The sequence below is a fragment of the Scomber scombrus genome, chromosome 13 (genome assembly GCF_963691925.1).
Source record: "Scomber scombrus chromosome 13, fScoSco1.1, whole genome shotgun sequence".
Lineage (NCBI taxonomy): Eukaryota > Metazoa > Chordata > Actinopteri > Scombriformes > Scombridae > Scomber > Scomber scombrus.
Genome location: NC_084982.1, coordinates 4,314,112 through 4,338,988, shown reverse-complemented (window position 1 = coordinate 4,338,988; position 24,877 = coordinate 4,314,112). Strand labels below are relative to the sequence as shown.

General features: G+C 41.2%; 1 protein-coding gene across 1 annotated transcript in view; it reads left to right on the top strand.

The window, feature by feature from the left end:
• Positions 1–611: 611 nt before the first annotated feature.
• The window catches only part of slc49a4 (solute carrier family 49 member 4), a 54,535-nt gene continuing 30,269 nt past the window's right edge, over positions 612–24,877 (top strand). The window contains exons 1-5 of the mRNA XM_062431825.1: positions 612–992; positions 4,965–5,058; positions 13,141–13,412; positions 14,138–14,267; positions 21,323–21,431. Of these exons, the coding sequence (XP_062287809.1) occupies positions 698–992; positions 4,965–5,058; positions 13,141–13,412; positions 14,138–14,267; positions 21,323–21,431 (900 nt within the window). The 5' untranslated portion in view covers positions 612–697. The remainder of the gene's footprint in view (positions 993–4,964; positions 5,059–13,140; positions 13,413–14,137; positions 14,268–21,322; positions 21,432–24,877) is intronic.

Below are 24,877 nucleotides of genomic sequence, written 5' to 3'. Positions count from 1 at the left end.
TATTAGTGATTAGTTGTGACAGACGTTTTCCACCTGTAAACATAAGCTAGTCACGTTATAGCACTTTCGTTTCACTTATTGTGAATCATGTCAGAATGAATGGGAGCCGCCTTTACACAATAACATTATCACTATTCACTCACGACTGATAAGATTAGCGTTGTTGTTGTTTCAGCTAACAATAAGACGCTTCACTTCGTTCAGGTGAGCGTTATCTTGGCTATCAGTGGTCCACTCCACCGTCAATGATAACAGGAAAGATGACGTTAGCTAGGTTAACGTAGTTAGCGGAAATAAAAGGGGGTCCCTGAAAAAAACCAGGGGACTCACCTTTTACTACACGTGCAGTGGAAGTTTGAGCGGAAGTAAACAAACCTCACATGACATTGTACGGTTTCTATTTACACTTAAAACTCCTCCCTGTGAATCTACTCCATTGCGGCTCTGCGATCGTAGCAACAGCCCCACTCAAGCTAACGCGCCAGACGAGCCAAAATGGCAGCCGACTGAGGACAGTTTCTAAATTTCAAACGATATCCTCGGCGCATGCGCAGTAAACTCCACTGACTAAAACAGAGGCTATCGAGGGTGTTTTTGTTTCGGAGCTCGACAGCATCCCAGGGAACAGCTCATTTCCCACTGCCGCACACCCAATTAAAGGAGGAATTTAAACTGAACTGACCCACTGAAAGCTGCTATGGGTGCCGTTTCGAGCACCGAGGCCGAAAGGGAGCCGCTTCTCGTCCCCTCTCTCGCAGAGACAAACAGTCCGCCGGTAAACAGCAGAGTGTACGGGAGAAGATGGCTGGTTCTGACCCTGTTTTCTCTGCTGGCACTTATGCAGGGGATGGTGTGGAACTTCTGGGGTCCTATCCAGAATTCGGCTGCTCACGCTTTCGGATTCACCAAGTCCGACATAGCAGTTCTGGTGCTGTGGGGTCCGGTGGGGTTCGTTCCCTGGCTGCTGTTTATGTGGTTAATGGATAAAAAAGGTGAGTTGTTGTAATTTGGTACACAGTGTCCTATCTCTGTGTTGTGATGTTTTGACTTCTCGTTTGACTCGTTACCAACCTTATAGCCTTAGTAGACACATGACATGTTGTTCTTTTTATGTTTAACCTCTCAGAAAAAAGTTTAGTTCAGTTACTTGACTCAAATCCTACACATGATAGTCTAATCTGCATACAGACAGTAAGCTTAGTGCTGATGTCCAGTGTCACTCAGTGGTGTGTTTAATCTTCTGATGCTGTGGCCTGATTAGAAATTCGAGGTACTTTGACACTGAGAAATTTTACCCTGGTAACATAGCCTATTTTTGGAGCTGTCAACAACAATGGCGACTCTATAGAATTAGGTCTGGTACTGTGTCAATATTTAATGAAGAGCATTTGAATTAGCTCAAGTAATAATAGAAACAACAACACGGAATAGCTCCCAGATGTCTAATTTCCTACTATAAAAGAGGCCACCTGAATCATCCCAAATGGAAGATTATACCATTATCCAATTTTTCTTCAACTTAGTCAGCTGATACTATTATGTAGTTTGAAATTTGTTTGCCTTCAATAGGGATGCAATGAATGATTATGTCATTATATGTTAATATGTCAGTTTTCATTTAATTTAGCCTATAAACAGTTAAAATGCCCGTCACAATTTCCCGGAGCCCAAGGTGATTTCATCAAAAGACTTTTTTTCCCAACCAGAAGTAAAAAAACAAAAACAAAAATTGATTATTAAGGGAGGAAACATAGAAATATTTCATATTTTGACTGTTGGGAACAATAAATATTAGGCATTTTGCTTAAATTACTTAAGCAATTAATTGTTTATCAGAATAGTTGACAGTTTTCTGTTAATTGACAGATATGAATTAAGATATTAATTGAATTCAGTGCTGTTTGTACACATGAGTTCTATTAAAGAGGTATGCAAGTCCTCTTTTGTGGATTTCACATTTTTAAATGACAATAAAATAATATAAATGTACTGCTGTCACTTTAATTAGATATCAGTCAGTGCACGAGGGGGTGTTCCTGTGACGTGTGTTCATCATCAGAGATGGAACCATGTGAGAGTTTTAAAAAGTGCTGATGCAGCAGAAGCAACTCTTGTAGAGCTGTTGAGACTTCTCTCTTTCAAGAAACACATTCACAATGGCCTTGAAACAACACAACATTTTGTAAAGTGCCTCTTTAGCGATGGTGAGGCACCCTTAAGGCCATCTCTTGAGTCAGACAACACTTCACCTAACCAGTTCCTCTGCATCACCTGACTGACTTGTAGAAGTCAATGCCCCGACAAGACTGTCAGGTGACCAAAACAGTAACAACACAGTAACAAGATCTCAGTAACCAGGCAGCAGATGAAATGAAGTTCATAAGGAAAAACTTGCCAGGAAATTACATAACTCATCTTGTGATACTGATTCATCAATAGTTACTGATTCTGGCAGTTTTATTTGTCTAATTTAACCACATTTGCCACATCACATCAGCTGCTCAGTGATAGAAACAGAACACTAACAAATATGTAAAATCTTAATAAAATAATCCACCTGTAGATTCTCCTCAGAATTGTAAAAATAATGCTCAACTTTACGGTGGCAGCTTGCAAGTCTGTGTCACTGAGTCATATATTGAGTTAGCACAGCTCATTCAGCATTCACAAATTGCCAAGGTGTGACCTTGTTTAAAAACCTATGTGAAAGTCTGTGACAGGTCTTAATTGTTGTCCATAGATACACACACAACACAACACAATGCACAACACACACTCCAGAATTCCCCTTCCCCAAAAGTGCAAACTGTTGGTAATCAACAGTGGAGTAGTTGCCATCCAATAGAGGCTACAGTCTTGAGATCAAGTCATGAGTGATGCTGTCATATAATAGTATGTAGGGCATGGCATACTGAGCTTATATATGCGGATGTTGTAAAATAATAGAGAGAGAGCTTATCTACACATTTAAGTGTCAGGTTATAAAGCTTGAAAGACCTATTTGTAGAAGCTGGCCTTCTCTGAAATCTAGGTTACTTACTTTTCCAGCATGTTTATGCACACAAGGAATTTGACTCCGGTTTCTAGTGGCTCTCAATGTACAGAACAATGTTGAGGAAGATAGACACACACGATTATACATCCAAGACAACAAAACGGCACAAAAATAAGTCAACATTAACATATAATTAACCTATATGCAGGTGTCAGTAAATGCACATAATAATACAGTATCTCTGTAGCAACATTATTATGACATGTCTTCACATGATTACAGTGTGATGAACCGGTTTGAGAATGTTCTCACCTGTATGAACATACCTGACTAGCGAACAATTCAAATGTGAAAGCAAGACATTCATTTAGGTTTAATGTGTCAATGCAGAATTGAATTGACAGGTACAAATGTGCTTCTTGACCCTTTGAGGTCTCCGCTGCCTCGGGCCTTCTAAAAGGGGAATATCCAAGGTATTTAACAATCTGTCAAAAGCCCTCTCTTCAAGCAGAGTAAAGGTTTCTGCCACAACTTCACTTCTACTACTTCCAAGGTGCACAGAGAATGGAGAAATGTCTAAAAAGGTCAAAGCTCCAGCAACAGTTGTAGTATACAGAACAACTTTATGATTTGACCAATGCGTTTCGGCTCGTGGTCTTCCTCAGGGTCATCTAACCTAAATGTGTTTTTACCATGGGGTGAGTGCAATATTTTGTTATGTGCAATTTATTGTTGTGATTAACACAGCTGGTGCTGTTTTGTTCGGCATTTATGTGCGCAACATTTGAGTCCAAGACATATTTCCCTAAGTGGGAAATAAATTGTATCGTATCGTATCATATCGTATCATATCGTATTGTATCGTATCGTATTGTATCGTATCGTATCGTATCGTATCGTATCGTATTGAAATGCATTGGCCTGATGATGAAGTTGTTCTGTATACTACGAGTGTTGCTGGAGCTTTGACCTTAAAAGCCCTCTTTTTCAAATGACTACCTAGACAGAGGCCTCCAGATCAAATAAACAATAAGACTTGTTTAAAAGTTGTTGATTTTTAAAAAACGAGTCTATACAGAAAACTAACATCGACACAGTCTCTATTGAGACTTGTCAATACGGCAGAACATTACACACACGTATGGACAAATGATTAAATCCATGCCCACTTGACATCTAAAGATTGCAGTCTGACAAACTTCTCACATGCGCCATAATGCAGTATTGGCTTTCTGTGACCTTTATATTCCATCAGGGATCAGTAAAGTCCAATTCCAACCCAGCACTGTTTTAACCGGTGTCAATATATCGATCTGCACTCCACAACGATAACTATAGTCTGCTAGTCGAGGCTTCAGCAAACGACAATGCACATGTGGGGGGAAAAAAAAGGGAACAGGGAAGTTGAGAGAGTTTCCTTAAATGGATGTCATGGGTGTGAAACTGAGAATAGACACTTCTAAGCTGAAAGAGAAACGCTTTGTCTGGTACTATACTGCTGTCACACAGGCGTCATTAAATAAGCAACTTTGGGATTCCTCTGGTCTGTTTTAGAGCAGTTGGGGTGATTAGTGGTGACACAGATGCTTTGGAATGATTAGCCAATCAATGGAAAATGAACCTGCCATAATTATGATAGTCAGCTCATCATTTCAAGAAAAAATAGCTAAATAGTTAATGCCATATTTGTCTGTATCGTACAGAATGTAACTTAAATCTCTTTAGGTTTTTGAGAACAAGCATTTTGAGCTCTAGAAAACTGTGATGGACATTTTTCACTATTTTCTCACATTTATAGGCGACACATGATTATAGAATGACTGCTCTATTTGGGAAGTAATATAATAACCTTTGATAGAATTCGACTATCTGGGGCCAGTGACCTCAACCACGCTCAGTCACCCATCATCTGTCTGCTATCTTTTCACTCCTCTCTCAACTTTTGCAAACCATATCTTGTGTCTTCCAGGTTTGCGGGCCTCCCTCCTCCTCTCAGCGTTCTTCATGCTGCTAGGAGCTGTTCTGCGGAGCATCCCGCTGCCGGACCAGCATCTCAGACGATGGTAAGGCTTCCTCTGTAAACATGGTAGCGGATGGTTTTGGCGGGGTGAGACCGATGATGTCCTTACTGGAAGGGATCGTTGGAAAGGAGGCAGAAATTGACTCGTGATCTTCGAGCAGTCAGGAGCCTTCCATAATTTCCATAATGTAATTTGATTTAAATTTAAAACAAATCTTTTTAACCAACCACCACTACAGCCAATTCAGGACCAGCTATGTGTATCAGGTTATGATTCAAAAGAACTCAAAGCAAAAGTTAGGCCTTCTCTTTGTCTGAGGTTTAAAGAAGTTTAATGAAAACACATATATTTAACTTGAATTAAGAAATGTATCAAATGTACATAAAATGCTGCTTTTGTAACTTAACAAAAATGGGTGCATATCAGACAACGTATGCTGATACCGATATATCTGTGATAGGCCAATAACGGCCAATAATATTGGATGACTGATATATCGGTCTAGCTCTAGTCACAAACATGATGAAATAAAAAAGCCTACCATTACACCTGGATGAATATCAGCACAGCCTAATGCAACATGCAGTAGTGACTAATATTGTGGCTAATAAGGTGTTCTGCTGTATACGGCCGCACTGATTTGCAAGCCCTGTTCCTGGTATAGACCTGAACTTGGCACGGTCAGAGAGCGTTTGGCTGCCAGAGAGCGGAATTCTGACAGACAGCTCAATACTGTATTGTTCCTTTACTTCTTTTTTTGTGTCCTTGCTGCCAGTTTCCTCTCTTATCAGGCAGCCCTTTGACAGGCCGTCACTGGAAAACATAAAAAAAATCCTATTATTTCTTAGTGTTTCATTTTCAGTTTTACTCACAAGCTCAGCGATCCTCTTTTAGAAGGTGTGAAAGCTCAGAAAAGGTCATTTCAATTATAATACGTCTTTTAAAAATGTCATGTCATCGAGTGGTAATCTGTCTAATGATTCCTAATGGGCTCCACAATGAGGCGGTATATTATAAAATATCAATACAGAGATATCTCCATACGATGAATGAATCAATTTTGTTTTTCAATCTCTTTCTCTGTGTGTCTCATGAGGCTGGAATAAGAGAGCTATTAGTGGAGTGAACAGCTAATGTTACAGTTATACAGGCCAAATGTAAGAAAAATAAAAAGCTTCCGTTCAAGTGTTTTTAAAAAGGGAAAGAATCATGATTTCCTTGTGACGGTGCCTAAATTAAGAAAGAGTATTTACAATTTGCCGTGAAATGTCAGGACTTGGATCTTGGTTTTGTTGTGTCTCTCTGTGGTTTTAGTGTCCCTCACAGCCCACTAAAAGCTTTTATGATATCTTTCTAGAACTTTAAATCAAGAACAAAATGCTGTCATATTATCCCATTACTACATGTGAACACCAACATGTAGACTAAACGTGTTTGGTATATGTGCAGACTTCTTATCTGGGACTGTTGACTGAGTATTGATCACTGTGTTACATAACATAATGTGGTACTGCTAGTGTTTTACAGTGGCAACATTTACAGGCCATGTAAGGCATCAACTTCCCAACTCAACAAAACCTTTTCTATCATAACCTTTATTTAAACAGCAAGAGCCATTGAGAACAAGCTCTCTTTTACAAGGACGCCCTGAGTAAATATAAAACAATAAAAAGCACATGAAAATGACAGATTATACAGCAAACAGCTGAGCTAGCTAAGATATAAAATATAAACAAATACAGTCACACTTTTCTACATCAGTCAAAGAGATTTAAATTGTTTAAAAGGGATTAGCTTGTCTAATTTTACAAGCGGATTGTTCCATTTGTGTGGAGCATAGTATTTAAAAGCCAGTTTTCCCAATCTCGGTATTAACATGGAAATTTTCGAGGACCAAATAGGCTTGGGCCCTAGTGCGGTATGAAAATCATCTTAAGTTAAAAAGATGTGTGAGATACCAAGGAAGTTTGCCAAGAAGTGCTTTGTAAATGAATAGAATGAAGTACCGTTCTCTTTTTGCTGCCAACGACTGCCACTCAACTTTCTGACATAGTATACAACCATGAGCTCGAAAGCCATCCCCAGTTATGAACCTCAGGGTAGAATGATAGACTGCATCAAGAGGTTTAACAGTGGAGGCAGGAGAGTGCGTATAAATTATATCTCCGTAGTCCATAAGGGATAAAAAGGTTGATGGAACAGTTTGCTGTCCTCCATTATGTAAAGCTAAGACGTAGGCTCTCTTCCAAAAGTCAGGGATTCTTCGTGTTACGACAGTCGGATTAAAAGTTCCACTAGCAGTGGAGCTGCTTAAAATAAAAGCCTTGGGTCTAACTGATCAGCCTCATTGGACCTGTACGATCAATAGAACAAAGAGCATTAAAGATGTCAATATTCGTAAAAGGCTTCAATGAAAAGGTCTGCCTAATTTGTTTGCCCAGCAAGGTGCAGTATGATCAGAGACGGTGGGAGAATATCTGCCATTTTCAAATGAATAACCTGATGATGAAATGTTAATTGAATACATCACATATTTTCTTTCCAACTGAAATAGAGGTTGAACCTTAATCAGTGTCAGTGGGTAATGATTATGTGATTGTCATTCAGCCAATGATTTAATGATTTAGAATGATTTAACCACAGTGGACAAACTATTAATGTCTAATTGTTTTATCATTTATTGTGTAGTGACCCCTTAAATAATACTCCATACTTAAAAAGGATGGTCAAAATTGATGCAGCTTAGGTCAAGATATGCTGACTTTTAGTTCAAAAATGTTGGATCCTACACTCCAACTCAATTGTGTATTTTTTTTTTTAGATCTTTCCTGCCTGGTAAAGAACTGTGATTAAAAGTTTTAAAAGCAAGCTTTCCATTAAAAACATGTAGTCTTCTTGCCTGGCCTGAAATAACCCTCAGGTTGGGCAGGGGATGTTCAGATTTAACAAAGCTCCTCCAGCAGGCAGCATTATACCATTACTCATAGATCATTTATGTAAGTGCTGCTTTGTCATGCCTGATTCTACATCATAGTGCTCGGAGCCAATAAGCTTTATCCTTGTGACATCCGGTAAGATCTTCAGAAAGCTTTGAAAAAGTAACTTTGGTCTTCAAGTCTTTCACTTGAAGCTAGTTCAGAGCAGTGAAGGCTATCGCACTTCTTCCGCTTCACATTCATTGGATGTTTTTATGCAAATCTTGCATGTGTGCATCCTTTTAACACGGCTGCTGACAAGTGCTTTTACTGTAAAGGGGAAACAGATTCAGATAGAAACTGGCCTGTGAAGAAATAAGAAATCTCTTCCTCTGCTTGTATCACATCTTGGCGTTACTCTAGTGTCTCTTTAAGACCAAAAAGCAGTAACTCTAATATCCAGCCCTGCAACTAGGATATCAGATCGGTGTCTCAAGATAAAAAAGCCCACAAAGTTCTAGAGGTCAGAGCTTCTTGCCATTTTCCCATTAGATGATGGGAACAGCGCTTCACAGCCTGTGACCTTCCGCTCTTTAATTTCGGTATTTAGAGTGGAAAAGAAGATAGCGCGGTGAAAGGAAAGATGACTGCATCTTGAATCACACAGCAAATGTTAGTCCTGACACAGTTCAGCCTAAATTTGCATATCAAATGTAACAGGTCACAACTCTCGAAGCCTCATTTGAGTGGAAGTCATGGATTATGACAGTGAAGGGCAGGCTGATGGAGTCGTGTAGCGCACTGGATCGCCAGTAGGTGTCACTCTTGGCTTTGCAGTAGTGGAGATCAAGCCGTGTCAGACTGTGAGAGCTTTTGTTTAGTTTGCTGCTGTATGTGCTGCCTCTCATAGAATAAATAGGACATTTTTTTTCATTCCAGCAATAAGGGCTTGGATGATTATTTCGATTATTACTCACAATAGTCACGTCTAGACAGATTTTTGGGATGTGTGGAGTTCAAGGGCGTTTCAAGGGCCATCAAATGCAACATTTGAGTTTCCTGCTTTTATGAACAGGAGAAGAGTGGCGACTGTTATCCAGGTAGAAACAGTGAAGCTCCCACCGACAACCCCATCAACCCCCTGCAGATCTGTGTTTGTTCCACACGCCGTTTCATGTTCGATAAGCGATTGAGTCTTTTTTATAATATCCTCTTGAGGAAGTAAACCACCTCTTTGTTGTTAGTTTTTAAGATCCTTAATCTGAAATCAAAGGCAGTGGTGAACTTGTGAACATTGAAACTTCCTCTCCTTTACATCCAGGATCCTGTGTGTTGCTCTTGAAGTCACGTTGAAAACAGGACCTGAGTCGGAACGTCTTTGTTTTGAGAAGTTCAGATAAGGAGAGGAAAAGCTCTGTTGCCTCCGCAGTCACTGATTAGACCTCACTGTGATTACGTCTGCTCTCAAATCAAAAGACTTCAACTTTTTACCCTTCTCATTCTCTTCTATTTGAATGCATTCACTTTTTCCCTTCGCCCCTTTCAATTTCTTTCCCCTCACCTAACAACGGGCCAGCTGTGTGATTAGTAAGTGTCTATCGGTTAGATCTCAGACTCTGTCTGATTGGCCATCAGAACACATTTTGGGTCCTTCAGCACGCCGTCTTGTTACCTTGATGATCGCTCCGGTGCCATTTTCAAGACAGAACTGCCCTTTGTTTTAATGGCAGAATCTGATCTGTCAGGTCTGGCAGACCAGAAGCAGCGGGATGATTTTCACTACCGCACAGGCTTCTTTGTCTCCTTCTCGATCAGATACAGCCTGACGGGGTTCATCAATACTGATTAACTCAATCATCTCCTATTGAGGAAAAAACTGCCCCCCTTTTTTTCCCTGTCACAGCGCGGCTGCCTCCACCACTCATTCTCATGTTAATCACCATCCATCCTCATCACCTGTCACATTAAAGCCAATTTTCTCAGTCCCATCCATCCATAAAGACAATGAGCCTGGATTCAATACTTTTTAGCTACCTACTGAACTTTGTCTGTGACACAAACTATGAAAAGCTGATGGTTGGCTGTGAATGATTCCTGATCTTGTTCATTTATTCAGATATACCCTTTGTTTCATTATAATTTGGTTATTTTTACGCAAGATTTTACTTCAGCTGTGTGTGTGTGTGTGTGTGTGTGTGTGTGTGTGTGTCTGTGTGTCTGTGTGTCTGTGTGTCTGTGTGTCTGTGTGTGTGTGTGTGTGTGTGTGTGTGTGTGTTTAGATCAGCTGAAATAGTGATACACTCAATGGCAGGAACAAGTTTTGGTAGATTCCTGCAAATGTTGATCTCATCTGATATATGACTTGACACAGTCGTGACCAGATGTGGGACTTCAGCTGCCAGTAGTTGCAGGGACACTGCAGAGGACTGGAGGATTGTAACGCCTTCAAAAACTCATATAACAACCATATCATTATTTTTTTGAATATTTTCCATTGTTTAGAATTTTAACTTTTCAGGATGTGTGAAAACTCTGTAAATCCATTTATAATACACTGTGTTGGATCAACCAGAGGTTTGCTGAGCCTCAATTCAGTGTACTCATCCAGCTGAAAATGAACACATAAAGACACGAGGTAATAACGCATTTGTTATATGTTTGTGATGGGAAACTGACAGGCGGAGGAATAAAAAATAAGCTGCGATTGTCTACGAGGAGGAAAGTAACAATCCGCTGCTCAGACAGTCAAAGTTCCAGTCTCACTTGTGCTCCTTCAGACTGAGCTGTGCAAGACAGATGTACTCTGAAATATCCCCTGATGCCACCAGACCCCCTCACCGCACCCCCACCCTTCCCTCCAGAACTGTCTGACTGAGACAGCCAGCCGCCTGAGACAGCGCACGGCTGATTGATTGTCTGTGAGCTCAGTAAAGACACCATTCATTCAGAGCGGGTGCGAGACAGCTCAGCAGGGAGGAAAAGGAGAAGGAAGAGGAGAGAGAGAAGGAGTCGAGAGAGTGAGAGAGGGGAAAGGGGCAGGGGGGGGGGGGGGGGGGGGGGGGGAGATGAGCAGGGGATCTCAGGCTAATTCTGAGTACATGGTATTCAAAAATATTCAGCATGTTTGCGTTCGGATTGTGAAATTGACAGCTGAGGCTCCCTGTTGATCCTGAATCAACATACATGAGTGCAGTCTGGAGGGAGAAAAGTGGAAGTTTGTGAGTTTAATGAAGTTCAAAATCCAATCAAAGCAATTTCGATAAAATATAGCTCTTATTAGATTAGTAGAATGAATATGAAATATATATAAGTATAGGAAAAGAATGCATTAATCTCTTTCCTCTTTTTTAAGATTTAAAATATTCCAGAATTTATGTGACCATTGTTGAAATAATATGATTTATTAGACTGTTTCAAGACTTACTGTTTAAAAAACGCAACATCTTCATATTATACTTCCATAAAGCAGACTGTATGTTTACTCGGTGTGTGCTTCCACTTCCCTGCCCTCTAACTCTTTCTAACTTTGCTGTGCACTGCCTCTGGGGCTCACAGATAGACGGGTCCTGGCAGAATACAGAGCGCTGTGGTCAGTGACAGATTGATGGGAGAATAACTTGTTCGCCCTCTATCTTCTTCCCACATCTCAGACCTGTTAACATAGCAGCCTACACACACACCGGCACCTTGTAAAATACTCGGCAGCTTTTTTTTTTATTCATCCCACTCCTTCCTTTTTTTATATCCATCTGAGTCGTAAGTTTCATACACGTTATTGCTCAATTAACTGCAAGAGTTTTCATTGGGGTTCTATTGCAGACTCTAACAGCATCTTTGAGCCAGACTACAACCCAGTATTCTATTTTCTATTAAATCTGGATATGACATTTACATGGAACACAGAATAACTTTTCTTTATCTCTGTGTATGCATGATTCAACATTATTAAGATTCCTGTTGTGGTCATCTGTATCAGTGCAGGCACATCTTTAACTATGTCATTGTTGTACAGGCTGAGTTACCCACTGCGGTTGAAGATGAACTCGATGCCTAGTCGTTGCTGCATTTACCAATCTGCTATTTTCCTTCTCCGTCTCATCACCAGTGATGGAAGACGAGAGCGACAGTCAATATCATTTATCCTCCACATTACTGGTGTCACACTGTCATCATCATTTCAGCGTGTACTGTACCAGTCAAAAGTTTGGACACGCTTTCTCATTGGAGTGAATGAGAAGGTGTGTCCAGCTGGTGCTGTAGATCATCATCATTATATCATTTATCATGATATTTTTTAGTCTCATTGACCAACTGTGGGATCCAAGTCGTCATTCACACTTGGCAGACATTAAGGTTATTTTAGGATTATTGTTTTTGTCCGTTTTTCATCTCAGTCATTAGCTTGTGATAGGCTCAAAGTACTCTTTTCTGTCCTGTCACGTTCTGCTCAGCCCTAACTACAGTGCTATGCATCCTGTAGGGATCTCATTTCTGTCAGACGTGTGGGAAGCTTCAGATAGCAGACTGGTCCTCCTGCTGTACTGTGTCTTCTCATTAGACACACAGATTATTACAAATCCATCACAAATCCAGCGTCCCCCTGATAGTCATTATGAAGACAAATGAAGACTCAAAATGACTTTGTGTGACCTGTTAGGGTTGGGTATCATTTAAAATGTTGTGTGAAAATGATACCTGAGATTTTGTACAAAAGCCTAAATGACACTTTTAATAACAACTATTTTTATGAGTATAAACTATTCAATTTTCAAGATCACTGCAATCTCAAACAATGCAGACTTAACCTTTTTGATACAGACTAAACTTGGTTTCAGAAATGTAAAGTAGCCGAGTTGAGAAAACTGCATTTACAACATCTGAAAATGATGAGTCCAGGTACTCATGGTAGATATCATAAGTGCCTGGCCTCATCACTCACACATACTAATTTCATTATTTCTTTTACAGGACATTTAAATTAGTCCTTATGCTATGGTAAATTATTTCAGTGCATTAATCCCAAGATTATAATTCTTGACATTTTCTGTTCAAAACCAAGTGCAGTACAGTTAATGCCTATTGTCAGTACAGTTAATGCCTATTGTCCCACCACTTTCTTACAATATGGTGTTTCTACTTCTTTTTGGTTTGGTTTGCTTGTTTTTATTGAAAGTTTTAAGCATTTTCATTCCTGCTTTTTCTGCTACAGGTTAATTCATGGAGGTCAGTTCCTAAACGGTTTAGCCGGCCCAACCATAATGAGCGCCGGCCCCTTCCTCTCCACCACGTGGTTTGCTCCTGACCAGAGGGCCACCGCCACTGCCGTGGCCTCTCTCTTCTCCTACCTGGGAGGCGCTGCTTCGTTTGTGATCGGACCTCTAGTCGTCCCAGCCCCCAACAACACCCAGGCAGCCATCACGATGGCAGCGTCAGGTTCCAACAGCTTGATCAGAGACAGGATCCAGCTGGTTATGTATGCAGGTACTTACAGCGGGCGACAAACTCTTGAGGGCATGGACAATCGATAGCACATCATTTCAACAACATGTCAGCCCCGTCAAGGGACACAAATACAATCAGGCGAAGGGGATCCAAGAATTTTGCACACCGACAAAAAAAAAAAAAAAAAAAACCTCAATTATAATCTTCATAAACGCCCCCCTGAAAAATAGATTGCTGGGACTGTTATGCTTAACTGATTCAGAAAATTAAAGGCACGTTAAAAGAGAGAAACAAGCATGCTGTAATAGATTGGGGCTGCAGCTTTTGTTTAACCTAAGGGACAAAGCAGAAGCCTTTCATCAACCAGAAGTTTTGGGGGTCATTCAAAGACACCGACTGCCTGCCAAATGATAGATCAATGTCAGCTGAATTCACCTCTATCAGGGAGTAACAGGCTGCTGCTGCTTGATCAATCCTTATCTGATGTAAAGAAAGGGACATGTGGACATGACTACAGTATGACCCAACTGGAAAAATGTGTTGGTTTCACAAGAGAGAGACTGGATATTAACTATTACTATGCAAAATTGCACGATTCTGTGACATAAAAATATATGTAGTCTTTACTGTTCATTCCAGGGATGTTTTGTAAGAGCTTCACAGTGTCACAGTGACCTTTTTAAAAATGTCAGAACGGTCCGATCTGCCTCACCTATGAAAATGACATGTACATCTCTTTTATCTGTGTCACTTTGCTCCGGCAGAATTGGCTGCAATTGCAGTGCTTTTCGTGGCAGTCCTGCTCTACTTCCCGTCACGCCCGCCGATGCCTCCAAGTGTGGCCGCCGCGAGCCAGAGACTCAGTTACAGGAGCAGCATCTGCAGACTTCTGAGGTGCAACCACACACACACACACACACACACACACACACACACACACACACACACACACACACACACAAACTTACACGCATACAGTATACACGCACACAAAGTCATTTGAAAGACCAATACCACCTTCTGTTGAAACCGTTCTTTCACTACAGTATTCAGTATGCTCAGCTTGAACTGTCCTTGATTCGGCTCAGGTGTGGACAAGTGAAGCAAGCGAGTCTGCATTTAAATTTTGTTTCAGACGCCGTTGTGTTTTATGACATCACATTTTTCTGCAGGACCTTTAATGCGCTCTAACCACTGTGTATACAAATCCATCATGTCTACGGTGGTTACTTATTTGGTTATGCATTGTGCGCTTCCTTTCTTAGAAAGGAAAAGTAACAGAATCTTGAATTAAAGTAAGATATTGAATTTTAATGAAGGGGTCTGCCACTCACCATCTGCTTAGGTTGTTATCATAGAAACCCCAGTCTTCCCTCTAGTTTAATTACTAAGCTATAATACACTGGTTGCCTCTGCATCTTTACCATCCAGGTCAATACATTCTCAAGAACAGCAGACGCTTGTGGTTAGAAAGGAGAGAGGTGGTTTGTTATGACAAGGTACTGACTGTAAGTATTAGCAGAATGCTTTTTATTGATGTTCCGTCATCTTCGTCTTTTTCCCCTCACTGGGAAATACATAAAGGGGAGATGTAAGAGGAACTATAACTCTGCAACATCTCATCCACACTTTTAAACCAAAGCAGTGTTTATCCTTTGGGCAACGAGGAAACATAATCGCCTGAGGAGCGAGTGCTACGCCTTTCGCCTGGCTTGTAGAGGAATGAGGCCCGTGGCTGTGGCCAGGGATTAAAGGGCTGGTGAAAGGAGTAGAAAGCTGGGCGACCGCAGCCGGGGAGTTGGCCTATAGGTTTGTTGGCTACTCTAGGTCCCCCTGCAGTAAGAAATAGCTTCACTACAGCGCCAGGCTTTCCGCAGGCCTCTGACCAGCACAAACACAGGCTTAACTCCCCTGTAAGAGCTCCCTACGGTAGATGGCAGGGACCAAGCTGATATCAACCTAATGCATAGTTTTGGACAGATGTATACACACACATGCACACACACAGGCCATCTTAACTAGGCCATCCAGCAGAACGGGTTTCTGTGCCACTTGCGATAGGCAGCCTTCCAGTGACCTGTTTGGACGGCATGTTGTATCTCGGTCCAGCAGCATCAAGCCTTAGAATTCCCCTGCAGGGACTGGACGCAGTGCAGGAAACTGACTTTTTTGTGTGCACATGTGCTCAATATCAAAGTGCTGAGAATAAGTGTCTGTAATTGACTGGAAATCTTTTTTTTCTTCAAGCATTTATCTCTTTTTTCCCCTCTGTACATACTTTCTAGTTCTTAAAATTCATCACCAGTCACAGACAGACTGATAACGTTAAGGGATCTGATCTGTCTTTTTCTCTTCCAAAATGTCAACATTGGTTATTTGCCAATATTGATTCCCAATTTAATATCAGTGCTGTCTTTTTACTAAATCTAGAATAGCACACCATGAGAAACTCACTGGGATCGCTTTTATGTAACTAAATACTGAGTTGAAAGCCTGCCATAACTTAAAGAATTTAACAGAAATACAGAGTTTTGTAATGACAGTGATGAAGAAACTGTATTTAACGTGTATCCGTCATGCCTGGATGATGCCCTATCCACTTAATAAGGTCCCTACTATTGAGCCTGATGACAATCTGGGGGGGAATCGATCGATGCACCTCCAGCAAAGCTGACAAAACGGTTTGTGGCGTCCGCAATGACAGCAGGTGGCAGCCAGCTAGTCAGTTAGTCAGCCTGATAACTATCCATTGATGTGTCAGTTCATCCATTAGTATGTCAGGGCCTGAGCACTGGTTAATGATCTTCAGCTTGATGAGCGCTCCCAGCTGTTCACATCTGCTTCCACAGCAGCAGTCTAATTAGAAAGCCTGAACGTCTCTGCACGAGGTGTAAAGTTATCATTGTGTTTTAATCACAGTGTGAGGGAGTACTAAACAGCCCCAAAGCTGGAGTATTGATGATTCCCCCCTCCTCCCCAGTCATACTCTCTTTAGCTCTGAAAGCTGTCAGCCTGACGCATTGATCTCCAGCTGGGTCTGCCAAGGACAAATGGCACTTAGCTGATGACGCTGCCAGCTTTGAGACTTTCTCCGGAAATATTTCATCACCAGCAGGAAGAGAAGGAGGGAAAGAATGTCCCTTGTCTTACCCCAGTCGCTAGTGTCTGCTTTTCCATTTGGTTATCTAAATAGGAACCCAAAGGTGGGGGGGGGGGTGCATGAGTATTGATTTCCTGCCATTGTGGCAAGGTTAATGAAAGGGTGCTGGGTAGAAAAGCAAGAGAAGGGTGCTCTGTCACACAGGGCTTTTATGACCGTGCCTCCATACTCTCTCCAAGGCCAAGTAGCTTCATACTGCATAGGACAAGTCATGCCTGCAGCAGAGAGACAGGCCTGTTTGTTTTTTCAGCGGTGTCAAAGCATTCTGCGAATAAAGAGATTCATTGTGCAAAGTCCATCAGTGTCCGGACAGGGGAAGGGCGTGCATATGTTTATAACAAGAAAGCTTTTTGCTGTACAGGTTATGCATCATGGGACAAGTTCTTCCCATAGTTTGCAGCTCAAAGACTGACTTGAAGTATGTGTGTGAACTTTATCTGTCTGTGTGTTGAGCATTTGAAGCCTTAGGAGGGATGTGGGAGGGCCCGCAAAGTGCTCTCCAGATGTCCCCATGCGATACTGCTCAGGATGCTGCCTGCATTATAATGAACAAAGTGGAGAGGGAATAAATGCAGGAGCTTAACAATGTCCATAAACAAAACAAAAAAGAGGAGATCAGGAAAAACAAAACAATCTATGAATCTGCTGCCTACTCTGCCAACCCTTCCTCATTTGTCAGACACCCGGTGATTCTAATCACATTGTTAGAGTTGAGAAGGTGGCACTGATTTAAATCAGCACGCCACCTCATTGGGCGAAGGTGATTAGCGTGGTAGTTCCAAGTGATTGTAATTGGGTTGAATGTGATTGGAGGGGTGCCATACCCTAGAGAGGTGAGCTCTGCATGTGTATACTGGGTGTACATACATAGCTAGGCATAGAACATATGATGAGATATAAGCAAACCATTCGTCTAAGACCCTGCGGCACAACATCTGTAGCCTAGCACGTCTTCTGAACATACATCGAGCGAGTGAACTGTAGTAGACGGAGTGTCCGAAAAATTGACCTATGAGTGATGTTGCAGCGTGAGAAAGGGATGAGATTTTTGTTTTCTTTTATGGCGCTGCTTATGATTTCTCCTTCTGCAAATGAGTAAGTTATTTATTCATAGTTATTTATTCATAACGTAGCTTTCTTTAGTCTTAATCATTTCATCATCTAAAATGATTGATATTTGTGATTTGTACACTGTCATATTTTTTATAGGCTTACAATTCGTCATCTCTCTTCATGCATGTTGTGCTGACTAGAAGTGAAACGGAAATGTCAAGGACGTCAGCTTTGAAGTTTACCAGATGACACACCCACTTGGTTCGGTTTAGACATGAGCACTGAGATGGTTAGGGTTAAGGTTAGGGGTCAGGGGGGTGTAGCATGCCGTTACGGTGACAACACCAGGGGGCGTGTTGTGTAGTAAAGTAGGTGTGTCATGTAGATCTACGAGACCTACGAGACCCTCGTCAAGTTTTTCACACTTGCTCCACACCCAACCTATTTTCATTGGTAAAGTGGGTGTGTTGTGTAGTAAAGTGGGTGTGTTGTGTAGAAAAGTAGAAAGTCCGCAGATAGACTTGCGAAACTTTGCAGAAATGGAGCCAGGGCGAACGTTGTCTAAAACAAGCAACATATGGCTTAGCCTGTTCACTAGTTCACAGAGCAGGTTATGACGTCTTCATCGGGAAAAACTGAAACAATCTGATATTCACTTGTTGACATTGCGTCCAATTAATGGTGCGTTCAGACCCAAACGCAAAGCAAGTTTTTTATGCAGTGCATTCACCTACAAATTCAATGAAAGGTGCGAATTGGTGTTTCGTTACCTTAGAATGAGACCCTTATATCTACATAGTGAGCAGGTCCTCTTCCACGGAGGCCGCCAAGTTGCACAGCTGTGTTTCTACAGTAGCCTGGAACGGACAAATCAAACACTGTCTTTAGAGAGGGTCTTTCACGCCTTTCATGAGTTTTGCGGCCACTATAAGGTTCTCCTACACGCTTTCAAGGGGAGGTAGAATAGCGTTCAGTTCTGCAACCTCACCACCAGATGCCACTAAATCCTACACACTGATCATTTATCAAACAGAAATGGCAAGCATTGAGTTGTTTCAACTTGTGAGAACTTGCTGCCTTTAATTTTGTGATTTCATTTTAAATTGAATATCTGGTTTCAGAAATTGTGACAAACATTTTTCACAATTTTTACATCTCTGGGCAATTGAATCGAAAGCAACTGGACTTGTTATATGTCTATGAAGACGTTTCACCTCTTATCCAAGGGGCTTCATCAGTTCTTGCGTGTCTGACAAGTCTGTGCTAGTCTGACTAACTGGTGAAGAAACCCAGGTATTTAACCTCTGTGGAGGTGTTCACAAAAGGCCACTTGTGTCAGGTGGTCGTTAGTGCTCCAGGATGTGGCTCAGGTAATGCTCCATTCAACAGTCGTTGGAGTCATGTGAGGCCACTAGTGAACGACAGTCGTTGGCGTGGTTGGAGTCACATGAGGCCAATTGTGAACGGCTGTTGTTTTTGGAGACTACGTTTTTTTACTCTCCTGGGTAGGGATGAAAGGGTGGCATTGCAGGTGGGGGATAAGTGGTGTCGCAGACCCCCTCCTCTGTTAAGGGATGGTTTTTCCACTTTTACATAGATGGCTTCTTTTACTCCTCTTTCAAACCATCTGTCCTCCCTGTCCAAGATCTTTACATTGCTGTCCTCAAAGTAATGTGCCTTTTCCTTTAGGTGTAAATAGACAGTTGACACTGGACTTGAGGAGTTAGCCCTTCTGTGTTGGTTAAGTTTTACACACTAAATTATACATCTTTTAGTAAAAAGGAAAAATCTGTTATTTAATGCAGACTTTAAATGCTTTTCATACCATGTCTACCCCTACTTGCTGTGTCTCTGAACTTTCAGCAGTGCCTTCCATTAGATATGACCCAAGGACCATGAGAGGAATACTAGACTGCAGCAATTGTCACTAGGATTGGCTCATTTGTCTACTAACAAAAATGTTTGACATCACAATCATTTGAAGGATGCTGCAATCTCATAAAAATTCGGAACACTTATGCATAAACATTTTAAACTATCGTTATTCTACTACAAGGTCAAAAACAGACAGCAGACTTATGTTTTAAACATTAATCTAAAACGGACAACAAAAACTGATTCTGTTATTTCATTGTACATTATGATATGATACCAAACTGTAAGCAGAGTTGTCAAACTGCAAGACAGCTTTTAATCAGAGATCTACAGATAGAAAAGAACCTAAACAATTTCACTCATTTCAAATGTGTGTTTTGGACAGTCTTGAACATCAAATTCAGCAGCAGTAGAAGCTGTAATTGTGACTATAGCAGCGATATAATATTAATACTAAGAGAGTTACAGTAGCAGTCATGATAGTGCCAGTTCCAGCTTTTCAATCTTTTGATCCAGTTGCATTATTTCTTTTAGCTGATCAGTATATTTGGCAATCTAGCCAATGAATGAATCAGCACCCAAACATATTCTGTTGAGCGACACAGGACCACTTTCAATAGTCTTTTAAATCCACAGTTTATGATAGCACTGTTTAGTTTAAGGTGCATTTTGCCCTCTGATACCTCTCAGCTTTATTCCAGCACTCTGCCCACTGTGCTCAGGTAGCTGCTTATCTCTCCGTCACTACACTCTCCACGAGGATAGATATGTTGCCGTGACTGGAGCAGTGAGATGAACCAGAGCTGTGTGTGTACGTGTAAAGTGACAGCAGACTGTAGGCTAGTAAAAAGCCCTGGAGCTAATGCTGCCAGCCTTCAGATGCACATGTATAAATATTAAAATATTGGCCTTTTTTGTTATAATGGCTTAAACAGCAGATGTGACAATAATGTACCTTTGACTTGAATGATGGAGAGCATGATATAGTGGATGCTTCATTAAATTCATGGGAGATCTGCCTATTCGGTGTTTGAGTTTTAGCAAACTGCTGCATGTTAAGTGGAAGAAACTTGCAAACTACTGTATGTATTTGTCTCCATGAAAACTGATTAGCCTAAATGAGACGTATAGATCTTTTTAAGGTACCAGTATACTTCACCAGAGGTCCTTGTTGAATAGCTGAACAGCTTCGGAAACCCCCTTACCCCCTCTTCCTTTCCAACGTCTGAGTTGCAGGGACTGTGTCTGACCGTTTTTGTAACTTTCCAAAACCGATAATCGACATTCGATGCTTGAATTTGTGTCTCAAGCTCTCTTTTCACTCTTCGCACAACTACTTGGTTCACGTTTCACATTTACAACTGAATGCAGCGCTATGAATGCCTTCCAGGAGAGACTGAAAACATGCACTGTTATTTCCATATTTTATTTTAACATTATTCGACTGTGCCATCCAGTGTGGCCGTTTAGAACAGCTATAAACAGTATTGCCTCCGGATGGACAACACATCGTATGCATAACTCAGCCCTTACCCAGAAGTTATTAACAGGCCCCGCCAAAGAAACAATTTGAATAGGCTGTAATTAAGGAACATACACAGGTGGTTGTACTTAATAAATAAACCAGATGATTACACAATTACAACATACTCTCTTTGTACAGAATCTTATGTCCAGCACATTATTCAGGACACAAGCACAAATTATGCATCTAATCTTGTGTAGTCACATCTTGTTGGGGAACTCATCCATATTCATATTTTGGACAAGAGCCAGTACACAAACATCTTAGTTTGTGAGATGTTTTGTGAGAGCAATCTTGAGACTAAAATGTATTGTTTTTTCTTTCTTTTACCTTTAGCAACCTACGGTTCGTGATGATAGCGCTTGCCTATGCAGTACCCACAGGAGTGATTGCCGGCTGGTCGGGAGTTCTCGATATGGTCCTTACCCCAGCCAAAGTCAGCCAGGTAGGCCGCAAACACACACACATAACTGTTGTCACATACATTTTGTAAGTGTAAGGAAGTTTTTCAGTAAACCAAAGCACAATACTGAATATAATGACCACTGGTGAGTATTTTTTTCTGTGCACATTTTGCCTAAAACTGCTTGTCTAGGAAGCCACTTCAAATACCAATCCATCAAATAGGCACAATCCTTAGTCAGTCCTGCTACTTTGACTGGCCTTCGTGAAAATATGCAGACTTGATCACCACATATTTTGCCCAACATATTTCATCCTGGTTACCCCTTTTTATGAGTAATTTGCGACCGAGTATGAATAGAGGCTCATCTTGTATCTGCATATAAATAAACCAACACGAATAGCTCACCAATCTGTTTGCCAGCTTTGATTTTCCCCTATTTTGAAAACCTCAACTGTTCTAGCAATTTGCATGGCTTTTCACAGATGAACAATGGGATGAATGGCTGGTAAGGTTTCTCTTCAGTCTCATGGTTGCATCTTGGAACATCAAAAGCATTTCCAGTTTCTCAATGACGTATCTCCTGTGGATATACGATGACTTGGATGAGTGAAAATCCTTACAGACACCTGAAACACTTCTCAGAAACTCCTTATACCTGCAGGGAAAATGAAGTATGAAGTACGTTATTCCACAGGTGATGTTCTTTATCAGCGATGTACAGAAAGCAGTAACTGTGTTTAAAGCAGAGCTGAAACAGTGGTGAGGTATAACTAACCCCAAGGCTCCTCCAGAAAGCTGAATCTTTCTGCATTAGTTTATTACCTCACTCTTGTCCTCTTGTGAATACACTTCAAAGTAAAAAAAAAGAAGAAAAAAAAAAGCCCCATATCAGATAAAAACAGTCATATTTCCAACAACCGTCAAGTAAGGAGAAAATTATCATTCACCTACACTCTTTTCTCTCGCTTTCCTCGCTTTCTCTTTTCCACTTATTGAACCTAATCAGAAGTTCTGTCCATCTTTTGTGAAGGGGCCAATCAACAGTAGTTCAACATTCTCATGTCCGCTCATCATCTTCAATCTGACGCGGACAAAAAGAGAAAGACAAGTTTGGCGGGGCTGTCAGTGTGACACGGGTTAGAGGGGAAAATGGCTCCAAAGCTCCACGGTTTGTATCTTAGAGTTCTCGACGCAGCGGCGCGTCAGAAGACAAAGGCAGGATGTTTTCAAGGTTATCATCAGACAGACAGGTGATGCCGGAGAGATCACACACAGGAGAGCGGAGAATGAGACACTTCCCGTCACAACTCTATCTTTTTACTTGTGTCAGGACGAAGCAGGTAGCATACCAAATTTTTGTTAGATTTTATTTGTTCTTAGAAGATTTTTTTCTCTCTCTCTTCCACATTTCTTTTTAATCCAGGCTAGTTAAGAAGATGGCAGTGAGGTAAGGTATGTTACAGGATGTCCCTCTGGGTACAAAACTTCAAAATGTATGAAAAAGTATAGTGATGCTTCTAAACATGATGAGGAGAAGGAGTACTAATGCAACTGAGGATTTTTTGAAATTTGACTTTGTTCTTCAGATGTGGAGATATTTGATCTTAAAGTCAAGTTGAACTGAGGAAAAGCAAATACTTTTTTTTGCATAGTTCACAATGCATCCATGGGTCCAAATCGTGGCTTTAACTCATCCTGCCTTTCTATTTGCTGTAAGCATTGTTGATTCTGTTACATCAAAAAAAATAAAAAAACAGCTCAGAAAGAAGCTGTTGGGATGTGAAATGAGAATTTCGCACAAGCACAAGATGTGATGTATGTAGACTATTTTCCTCCTTCGGCCCCCAAAGTCCAATTCTTTTGCAATCTGAAAACAATTTTGCCTTTGCTCTGTTTCCTTGGTCTTTTATTATCCTTCTCTCATCACTGTAAAATGTTACTGAGTCTGACTGTATCTCTGGTAATTTAAAATATGCAGCATGCGCCTAAGGCCAAGGTACAGTGTATTGATAGCAAGAGAGCAATTTCATACTTTCTATTAATTTCCTCATACTTTCCAATAATGTGTTCATTTTGGTGCAGATGGGTGGTTGCTAGCAGGTGTATAAACAAATAGATGTGTCTACCTTGCTACTCCTTTCTTTTGCTGATAATTGCTACATTGTATTGCCGCCAGTACCACTCTGTGTGTGTGTGTGTGTGTGTGTGTGTGTGTGTGTGTGTGTGTGTGTGTGTGTGTGTGTGTGTGTGTGTGTGTGTGTGTGTGTGTGTGTGTGTGTGTGTGGTAACTCCTGGTAGAAAGAGCAGGGTAGGTAATAAGCAGTATGCAGATCAGATGCTGCTCCAAATGGGCAGAATGCAGGTATACTCATTTTGCGCCTAAGTGCAGCACTTACACTGTGTTGCATTCCCTTCATTTGTGCTCACAGACCACATCGGGGTGCAATGTAATGCCCTCCACCAACATGCTAACTCAGGTCTGGTGCTGCATGCATTCCAAATGATGACCTCTGTATCGCAGATGTCAAATGCAGTTGTTGGTTCTCTGAAGTACTTGTAGTTAACAACTTTGCTTACGCAGCCATTTTTCCTTTATTCTTATCCTTTGTCTGTTTCATATTTTCTACCCTCCTAGATTTTTGTCAGCATTTTTCCATCAGATGTTTCTTCAGGGTTCTTAAGAAAAAAAAAAGATGTTTCTGTCATCTGTTTTCTCAGCTAGCAATGCAGTCTGATTGAAAGGTGATCGTGGCTGCTGTGAGGCAGCGGGGGCGGTTGTCATCAGATGAAACAAGATTGAGAGAGAAGATTGGTTTGGGGGAAAAAAAACTTGTACCCAGTCCACAGGAGAGGGTCCTATTTCACCTGTGGTAGAAAGACTTCCTGGTTTATATCATGTCAAAAGAAACACAACCTTCAGATGATAAAAAAAAAAAGTTCCAACACCAAGCCAGCTCTCTGGTAAGCAGGTGTCATACTGAGAGGAGTTTTACCAGAAATGCAACAGGGGTGTTTAACTTGCAGGGGTTTATTCAGTAAATGACAGACAGAGGGGCAGAGACACGCACTGGCTGGCAAATGGCACAGCGGGAGGTCGTGTGGTGATCTGACGGAAGCTAACTCAGGAAACTTAGCAGGGGTTGAGGTGATGCTGAAACTGAATGATGGTCATTACATTTTGGGCTTTTATAGGGTATATGGGCATTCAGTTTGTGACTTTATAAATGCCAATTCTGCATGAACAGGACTGGCATTTTTAATTTGTGCAACCATTAAACAACACTGACTTGCTTCTGTCTTGTAAATGCATATAGAGTGACACTTGATTTTGACCACAAGTGAACACCGCTATAAAGAGAGCCAAGGGCAGTATAGGACACAGATGCAGACACCTTTGGGGAATGCTTGTTCACTTCACGTAGACATGGTATATCAAAGGATTGACCTTGTCTGATTGGGGAAACTAGAGATCCCCCACCCACCCG